The sequence below is a fragment of the Aspergillus pseudonomiae genome, assembly GCF_009193645.1.
Source record: "Aspergillus pseudonomiae strain CBS 119388 unplaced genomic scaffold BDV37scaffold_77, whole genome shotgun sequence".
Taxonomy (NCBI): domain Eukaryota; kingdom Fungi; phylum Ascomycota; class Eurotiomycetes; order Eurotiales; family Aspergillaceae; genus Aspergillus; species Aspergillus pseudonomiae.
In genome coordinates, this window is record NW_022476069.1 from 166,272 (window position 1) to 175,472 (window position 9,201).

General features: G+C 43.5%; 4 protein-coding genes across 4 annotated transcripts; 1 reads left to right on the top strand and 3 right to left on the bottom strand.

Moving 5' to 3' along the window:
- Positions 1-508: 508 nt before the first annotated feature.
- Positions 509-3,643, top strand: BDV37DRAFT_257464 (uncharacterized protein). The gene is made up of 6 exons (XM_032082953.1): positions 509-692; positions 744-872; positions 911-1,351; positions 1,405-3,222; positions 3,276-3,519; positions 3,570-3,643. The coding sequence occupies exons 2-4, from the start codon at positions 760-762 to the stop codon at positions 2,945-2,947; spliced, it is 2,097 nt and encodes a 698-aa protein (XP_031937881.1). The 5' UTR covers positions 509-692; positions 744-759; the 3' UTR covers positions 2,948-3,222; positions 3,276-3,519; positions 3,570-3,643.
- Positions 2,988-3,633, bottom strand: BDV37DRAFT_201582 (uncharacterized protein). The gene is made up of 3 exons (XM_032079860.1): positions 3,568-3,633; positions 3,277-3,517; positions 2,988-3,223 (listed from the first exon to the last, which is right to left on the bottom strand). Exons 2-3 carry the CDS (start codon positions 3,472-3,474, stop codon positions 3,029-3,031), a joined length of 393 nt encoding a protein of 130 aa, XP_031937882.1. The 5' UTR covers positions 3,475-3,517; positions 3,568-3,633; the 3' UTR covers positions 2,988-3,028.
- A 265-nt stretch (positions 3,644-3,908) lies between the features above and the next one.
- Positions 3,909-5,907, bottom strand: BDV37DRAFT_257469 (kinase-like domain-containing protein). Its single transcript, XM_032082954.1, has 6 exons — positions 5,643-5,907; positions 5,385-5,583; positions 5,007-5,335; positions 4,644-4,942; positions 4,410-4,575; positions 3,909-4,312 (listed from the first exon to the last, which is right to left on the bottom strand). The coding sequence occupies exons 1-6, from the start codon at positions 5,770-5,772 to the stop codon at positions 4,125-4,127; spliced, it is 1,311 nt and encodes a 436-aa protein (XP_031937883.1). The 5' UTR covers positions 5,773-5,907; the 3' UTR covers positions 3,909-4,124.
- Positions 5,908-6,661: 754 nt separating this feature from the next.
- Positions 6,662-7,152, bottom strand: BDV37DRAFT_286569 (uncharacterized protein; the record flags this gene model as incomplete). Its single annotated transcript, XM_032087943.1, has 3 exons — positions 6,662-6,842; positions 6,897-6,925; positions 6,991-7,152. 3 exons carry the CDS (start codon positions 7,150-7,152, stop codon positions 6,662-6,664), a joined length of 372 nt encoding a protein of 123 aa, XP_031937884.1.
- Positions 7,153-9,201: the final 2,049 nt, after the last annotated feature.

The following is a 9,201-nucleotide window of genomic DNA, read 5'->3' on the forward strand; positions in this document are numbered from 1 at the left end:
TTAAAATTTGCGAGGGGTCAGGGTAAATGAAATCATCCATCCATCCATCCATCCATCCTAGTGTAAATATAAGCTTGATCCTACTACAGTTCTTTCTAGGAGGATCTCACATTGGCGGAATAGGTACATATATATTGATGGAGCTGGTGTAGCTCACGTGTATATGATTGATTGTCTTATGGTCTAAATCTACTTTAAGAGATTCCTTGGTGTTGTGGTCAGGTCACGTGGTCTATGCCTTAGGCTCTCATAGGCTCTGACATATATTGGTCCTTATATCCCATACATTGTTATCCACGAAGAACAATTCAGGCAATTTGAGACATATATTATTTATATTCAAGAGATAGATAGATGTTATATTAACTGATTTTGTTATTAGCGTCTTAGCTACATTTCTGCCGGGAGTCGAGGATTATGCCGGAACGGAGAATAGTAAGAGCGTAAATTGAGTTCGGATCAACGCCCAGTCGTTAACCAAGGAGCGACAAGTGGATATGCGGGGTAAGAAGACCTCATGTTATAATCCATATCTATTAACAGCATTTATTTCATGCGTTGCCTAGTATCGAGCTTTGTCCAAAATGGGATTAACTGAAAGTAAACTTGTTCTTGCAAAACTCCAAGCTGAATGTATTACTGCAGATTGTTGTGGGCGTCACGACATACGGGACCTCCTTGCTGATAACGAAGTAAGGTGATCTCTACCCTTGTACATTGACTATTATACTGATATACAGAAGTTTCTAAGCAATTTAAATGTTCTCTGGAAACAAGTGCCAGCTGTACCGAAGGCTGCAATATGCAAGAGTGACCGTCGTAAACCTACAAATCCTGTGGCGCCCCCCGATACAAGCGTATCTAAAACACTCGTCGAATCACTCTCAAAATGGAAATCAAACCCCGCTAGCTTTTTTAACGAAAGCGATTCTATTACACTTGATACGAGAATTCCCATTGCTGGGTCATACAAATACCTCTCGGAACTAGGAGATCGTGGGGAAAAGGATACTTGGCGTGCAAGGTTCCTCATGGTTATATTTTATCGTCTCCTTAAGGCGACTGGTGGTAAAAAAAAGCAGGTGGCGAGTGTCAACAGAACTGTGGCACTCCTTGTAAATTCAGGGATTGTCAATGATAGTCGTGAACAGGTTAGCTTGCATTGTGATACCTGGGGCAAAATTGGCAGGAGACTAGAATTGCTCTGCAAAGAACTTCAAGGAGTAGGGGCCCAAGATGAAGACGAGTCAGATGAGGAAAGTAATACAGTCGGTGGTTGCAGTCAACACAATACTAGGAGGGAATATCTTGGGTTCTTATTCCGATTGCCTCTGGACATGAGTAATGACTGGTACGTATCCATATGACAAATGCATATATATCCCATTTTCTAAGATATATTAGCTTAAGAAAGATCCCTTTAAGTGGGGAAAAGCGGGCACCGAAGGTACAACGCCTAAGAGATCGTGGCCTATATCCGGACCCTAAATACGACGCCGTGAATGATCTAGCATCCGACATTTTCAATTACCTATGGGAATGTATTCGCAAGTCGCTAATGCGCGAAGACTTTTTATTGTATAAAGAGCCAAAGCGCCGCAGTCAAATTCCACCTCATACTAAGGGTACCAACAATAGCAGCAGCAGGGATTCCGGAGTCTATTCCATGCCGCTGCAACCTCCAGGACACGTTACGTATATAGGAAGCACAACTAGAGGCATGGAAGTATCTCATGGAAACGCGCAAGACACTGCAACGTACACGACCCTCATCTCCGGAGAAGTAAGTGAACCCGCATATATTGCGACTCAGACAGAGCATAGCGTATCAGACCAGCAGCCAAATGAAGTCCAACCCTTGCTTCCCCAGCCGGAGCATAATACACTGCCCGGCTCTAATAACTGCTCAGAGCGGAGTGAGACGGAAACGGAGTCAAGAAATGTTAACCCACGACCTTACCTACATTACACGCCAAACCATCCTCTCACCCAGCAGTCTGATACTCTTCCTGCTCAGCATCCCATTCAGGAGCCGCCTATAGTGTCCCAATCGAATAATCAGTTTGAACCTCAAATGGATGTGTCTCCAGGCGGATTTAATCCGCGACCATATTTACATTACACGCCAAGCTATCCTTTCACCCAGCAGTCTGATATTCTTCCTGCTCAGCATTCTATCCATGAACCGCGTATAGTACCACAGTCAGATAACCAGTATGAACCCGATCAAATGGATATGTCTCCAAGCGGATTTAACCCACGACCATACCTACATTACACGCCAAGCCATCCTTTCACCCAGCAGTCTGATATTCTTCCTACTCAGCGTCCCATCCAGGAACCACATATTGTACCCCAGTCAAATAATCAGTTTGAACCTGATCAAATGGATGTGACCCCAAGGGAGTTTGATCCACGACCTTACCTACATTACACGCCAACGTCTGAGGTCCTAGACAATCCCTTCTATCAGCAGTCAGATACTATTCCTGCTACTACTATTCATCATTTGTTTCTCCAGCACCCACATATGGCATTATCTAGATCAAATAGCCAGGGTATACCTCCCCAGGTTGATACTATACCTGGTCAATTCAATCCGCGACCTTATCTATACTATACACCGATATCCGTTTCAGACCAAACCAGCCAACAGAACTCCGAGTCAAACCAAGTTACATTCGACCAACAAACATACTTGTCAACTTCTGGCCAAAGTAGTCATCCTCATATCACCCAGATAGACACGGCTTGCGGGCGAACTCCTAAAACTGGCACAAATCATTCCTTCGAACATGAACATCATGACGCGAACTCAACGCAGGGATGGAAAGAGCAGTATCGATTAGGCCCAGGATGTACAGAGACACGGCCGGATGCTTTGAATGGGCTTAATCGGCGCGGGAATCATGTCTCTTCTTCCCAATCGATAGTAATAGTTGCATAACCCAACTAATTCTATCTTTTACCATGCTTGTCCTTCCAAAACAAATAAAACGTTTCGAATGAACTGGAATTAAAAAAAGTATCACCTCATGTAAATGATGATTGTCGCGCAGGAGCTAAGTGTTTGTTTATCGGTGATGTGTATAAGATAACCTTCAGTCAATGGCCCTCCTGGTGTTATGGTTGAATCGCTGGAGAGAGGAACAAGATACATTGAGTTATTCTCATTGATAAGATCCTCTGCGGTCGGAAAATGCCAGACTGTCCATCCAAATTCCTAATACCCCATAAGCAACCTACATGAATAGTAACTTCGAGAGAGACGCATACCGTGCCAATGGACAGAAGGTCACGTAATTCAACAACTTTTTTCGACAGGGCATCTCCAGCATACATTATTCTTCCATCATCGCTTCGGAGGCGGTCCACCTTTTTTGAATAGGTCTGTTTTTCAGTGGCTGTTTCCCGTATCATCTCCTTGATCTCCCCTCGAATCTTCTCGGCATCGGCACTCAAAGGACGTCTCATTTTGGTGTATACGATGGTCTTAAGAATATCACGTAAAGGTTCACTGTATAGAAATATGTTAATAAGGTACAAGAGAGTCCCAATAAAACAAACCTTTAATAAATTGTGGCGATTACCCGAGGACTAGTATTCATTATGATTATGGTTAATAGTGTGAGGGGCATGGAGGGGCGGGCACAAGACTTTTTGATGTTGGCCAATATTTTCTGGCTCATGGTTGGGCAGAGAAGCACGTGATGTATCTAACGAGTGGACTCCACATCACCCTCAGAACATCAAACTTTTACTTTAGTCAGTATAGGATAGAATGAGGAGAGGTATATCTGACTGACAGTCTTCATCTTGCATATCGATGGATGCTTAGACATGAGATTGCATCTTAATTAATGGTATGGTTCAGCCGAGGATGGGCGTGAGGACTTCAACTCTTCCCCGCCGTTACCGCTCTTCTGCATGGAGTACTAGCCGAAATCCCAATGACATGGTATTATTATCTTTTAACTAGCTCCAATCTACTCGAGCTTAACCTAATTGATGGCTTCTTGCTATCCTGAGAATGAACGGAATGAGTTTGGAGTATGACTCTGGTATGTGATAAAACTTGTGACAGGTATATACACATATACGTGGGTTGCTTGCTTGATATCAACCTATGCCTTATGCTCTCCAGCCGTCAACCAAGGGTCTTGCAAGAGTTCCTTTGCTGTCGCTCTCTTCTCTGGCATCCAGGTCAGAGCTCTTCGAATGAATCGAAGAAATCCTGACTTATCCTGCAATCGAGTCTCAAGAGCTTCCATTGTCCGCAACTTCGGGATAGGTGCAAGACCCAGCCAGTTCCCTATACCAACAGTATTAATAAAACCAACGGAGAATAATTAACTAGAGCGAATAGTTTACACATATAATCTACCAATTTTGTTGGGTAAGTGGCATACCTTGTTCGTCCCAAAAGTCAGCTCTTCTTCGCGGATTCCTAGCTAGAAATTCGGGTGGTGGTGGGCCCAACGTGGCAATAAGCTGGGAAAGATGAGCAGCGTCGTATAGATCGCCATCTTCATCACGCGCCGTGAAGAGTCTTTTTGACTCAAGAAGGTCCCATGCCTTCAAATATTGTTAACATCTGAGTTGCAAAAGAAGACTATAATATAAATACTAGTGTCGAGACTTACCGTCAAGCCAACACTCCAGATATCGACCGGATAGCTCCACCCTATATAAAGCAATGTCTCCGGAGCCCGGTACTCCAGTGGCATTATATCACCACCGTGTGGCCCTGGGCCAATTCTAGCTTCACCGAAATCAGATAATAACATTGGACCTTCCTTGGGGCGCATCAAGCGCGAAAGATAAATTGTCCGAGTAGATGACACTGCCTTGCGAGGTACGGGAGACGTGAATTCTTTTTCTTCAAGCTTTTGCATCAAATCATTATCATAAAGACCTAGAAGCATATTGCCTGGGTGTATATCTGGGGTCAATTAGCGAAAGGACAAGAGGTAGATTAGGCCAATAGAAAACAGGTGAAAAATTACCGGTATGAACAACTTCTCCCTGGGTGTGAAGGAAATCTAAAGCTTCAAGAAGCTCAATAATGGCACCGCGAACAAAATCTTCGTCGAACCCTTCGGGCCGAAAGACCAACTTCATATCACGCAGGCTCATCTGTGCAGCCTCAAAGACAAGGGTCGTATGCTTGCCATGTTCACCGACAATTTCGAACGAGTCCATCAGTCTTCGGATGTTACTTCGACCACGATGTGTACTGCTTGCCATACAGACGCCGATATGATTGTAAAACGGAAGTTCACGATGGACTAATGACGTACTTACACACACCTTCAGAGCAACATAGAGACGGTCTCTGCATTTATCAAATCAGTATTATAGTACTATGAGCCGTATATACTTACTTCAAATCCCGAGCTAACCAAGTGGTTGATGAAGTGCCAAAACCAAGTTTTGCAACTACTTGGTAGCGTTTCTGGAAAATGTCACCCAGATGAACAGGATAGAATCGATCAGCTCGGTAATCAGGCAATTCTTCCTCTTCAATTAACAGATTAGACTCAATAGCTTTAAATCCACTCGTGGGAAACGATCGTCCTTTTTCTGGAGAGTTCAGCAATGATCTTCTACCCAGGAATTCGCTGATAATTTCTTGAACTAACCGGTAGCTATCTGCTGTGAGGACATTGTCATTCTAGGGTGCAAAGTAAAAGCGGCTTGAAGATTTGACACGTTGTAGATAGTGCCTATCCGCAAGTGACTTGACAAAGTTCGTCTGAGAAGGAATGTCATTATTAAATATTATCCGACTTGGGGTGGATGTGCTGTGCTTGCTGCCTTTAATAAACACGAAAGTCTGCTACGGAACGCGCCGCGGATGAAATAACATGCGTCATTTCCTAGGTTTATCCAACCAGAGCGTTCGTTCCACCCGGACCCACTTAGTTCGGTAACATCACCAAGTTGGTATAACCGATCTATCACTTGAAAATAATCGCTCTCCGGCTCAATTATTCGATGGAGTCTGTTAGGTCGTTATTGCGCCTATAAATATCAAACTATTAAGCAGAGTACTATAACAAAGGTAAAACCAGGCGCTAAGAAGTTCATACTTTTTGTTTCGCCTTATTTGCCAGACTTATCCTCACTTCCCCTATCATGGTGTTCTTGGCAGCCGACATTTAGTCACCATCGGATTGGGATGACTGGTAGTCATCCGCTCCTGTTTGGGAAGTGTATACGACTAATTATATCTCAATCTTCGATCTAGAACTTCTCGAAAGGAATATCAAAACCTCCACTTCTGCAACATGGGTGAAAACATTCATCAACGTTAGTGCTACTGTGGGGGAATATACAAACTGTCAAAAGATTTGTTTTTTGTATAATGTGATCAAGGTTAAAGGTCACACATATGGTTTAGCCAGTAACTAATGCCACTGCTGGGTATGTGACTAAGTAATTAGCGATGATTCGCCAGGATATTCCTAACTTTAATAGAATACATAGGCCCTCTCTAATCAGTTCATCTGCACATTGTTTTCCACCAATCACTGGGGGGACAAGTAATGAAAAAATGCCAAATTCAAATAGAGGAAATACCACTTATTCAAAGCAGATTGTGGACTAGGAATGATATATGCCTATGACCCCAATGTCGTCTTCGGCACATCCTAACGAGCTACTTCTTTCCCTGTCCTTTGCCTTTTCCCTTTCCTGCACGACTTTCAGCTATGTTATATGTCCCATCAACATGAACGTGGCCGCTGAGCTGCCGTGTACCGTTCTGGCTGTAAAAGGCAATGGTTATGACGTCATCTGGGTCCGTCGGATCCTTGGAGGATTTGTGGGCTCTCGCACCCCTGGAAAGTGATGTTAACTCTAACATGAAAAGCACAACAGGGTTAGGTGCATACTGAATCTCATACTCCTTCACACCGTCATACTATCATCATGTATGAATGTTAGTATTTCTTACGCTTCGAAACAATTAAAAAGCCGGTTTCTTACCTGAGCTTCTATATCGTCCCGCACTTTGTTGACAGACGTGACCCATTTGTCCCCTTCAACGCCGTTCATTCTACGGACATCCTCTATGTCCACCTTGCCAATGCGTTTGAGTATGCCTCGTCCGGCAGTAGAAGATAAATTGCGAACAGCATTCAAAGGCATATTTCGAGATTGAATTTTTTGGAAATTGTAGATCTTAGTGTTGGTAGTTGTCCGAGATTTACTTAGAAAAACAATGGTGAACATGATTCCCAAACCAGCCTTTATATAGGCAAAGGCTGAGTTGTTCGATCCCACCTGGGCGTCAAGTGAAACCGCGGGGCATATTCAGTAAGCGGTTTGGAACTTTATTATCAAAGGCCTGCAGATGGAATAGACGACGGCCGACTAGATAATATCAGGCACTTCTCTAGGCAATTCGGATATTAAGCTTATTGCATATATTCGAATATACTATCGTCTAGCCAGATCAATCCCATTATGCTTCTAGTAGTTTGATATCCCCCTATTTGCCCTCCTTCAGGTACCGTATTGCAAATCCGAATAAATTTTATATACTCCCGGTTTAAGGAGCTACACGCAGGTGCTAAACAAGAATTAGAGGCAACGATTGGATCTATGAGCCAGATAATATCGTTGAATGTCTTTGCCTGTCAATATCTTACCATCACAAATAGAATCTCGTACCTCTTTAGCGTGGTTCCTGTAATAAGGTGTAGTTGGCCCGCTGTTAGCGCCGGTATTCCTCCCACTAAAAATAGATGCCCGCCATCAACAGTCAAGTGGGCCTCGAATTATGCCCAGCCGGGAGATTCCATTAGTGCAGATAAAGTGCTAAGCTGGACAACGCCTTTCCTAAAGGGGCCGAAAGTTGTACCTGGGTACAACTTTCGGCCCCTTTAGGAAAGGCGTAGCTCAGCCCAGTAAATCTAGATCAACAGGAGTTCATTTCTGACAAACAGGAGATAGAGTAAGGTAACTCTCGGAAGAGCTCTCTATACTGGGGCGCAAAACGATTTTATAACAGGGATAATTTATCGGCAAATGCAGCAGCTTTACAATCGATGATCCACGCACTTTTGTTGTTCGGGATCTCTATACGCTGAGTGCATTTCCTCGATTTTCTCTGCTGTTGGCAAACAATTTCCCTTCATGTGGTCTTAATTGTCATGACAGCCTAATAGTAGTAAATTTACTATCAGGCCCAAGAGCCCCTGTCTACTCGAGTTCCTGCATGATACTTCTTATTATGATGACCCGAATAGGCTAATAGAAGCTGGTGGATAGTGTAGACCATCAAACAAATTTCATCTTCATTAAAGCCAAGTTGGGGTAGGTCTAGATCGTGGAGCCAACAGCAAACGCCTAGTTTGTTTTATTGTCTTTTATTAATCAACGTACCGAAAAAGACTAGAATAGCTGATATCCGATTATTAAATTATACAGCCGTTCCGTTAAGATACATATGTAGGTTACTTGTATAAGCTTTTCCATTTAGCATTGCTTTCGAATGGTAGGTCCGCCCCCGCTCGTAAAGTCTTCTAGTTGCCGACTTGTTCTGGCCTCCCACGTACAGAGAATGGAATGTAGACTACTCTTGCTAGCTCACTTTGCGGGAGTCTTTTGTATTACTTGAATCTGTTTTATTGGGACACTATAATCCTCATCCCCGACGTCAATGGGAAGTGCTACATTATAGACAATATCACTAGCCCAAGCTGTATGTTGCATGATGGCGTATTTAATTGCACTGTGCTGCCTCGCTAGTGAACAGTTTCACTTTCTATGCGTCTCAGCCTGCATTAACACTTTTATTACCATCTATAGCTATGCACCCCCTTCTTGCCTCTATCTTGCCTTATTTTGATTGCCTCGGCTGGCAACGGAAAGCCACCAATTCATCTTCCCAAGGTTTGTGCGTGAATGGCTTGTAGGGAGATAACCTCCTCACCTGTTGATAGATCCGTTGTTTTTAATTTTACAAGACGGGAAATCTCGAATAAACGGATGCCCCGGGTTTCGAAGGCACTACATAGAACAACAAGTTGGTGACAGCTATAAAATTGTGCGCCAAGTGAGCATGTGCGATTTCAAGGAAGGAGGACAACCATTCACTACCTTTTGGACTGAGAAGTTCAATATAGAAGAAAGAAAGCTACGCAAGTCCAAGCGTGGCCTAGAGTTACTGAACGATTACGATATTTGCAAGCG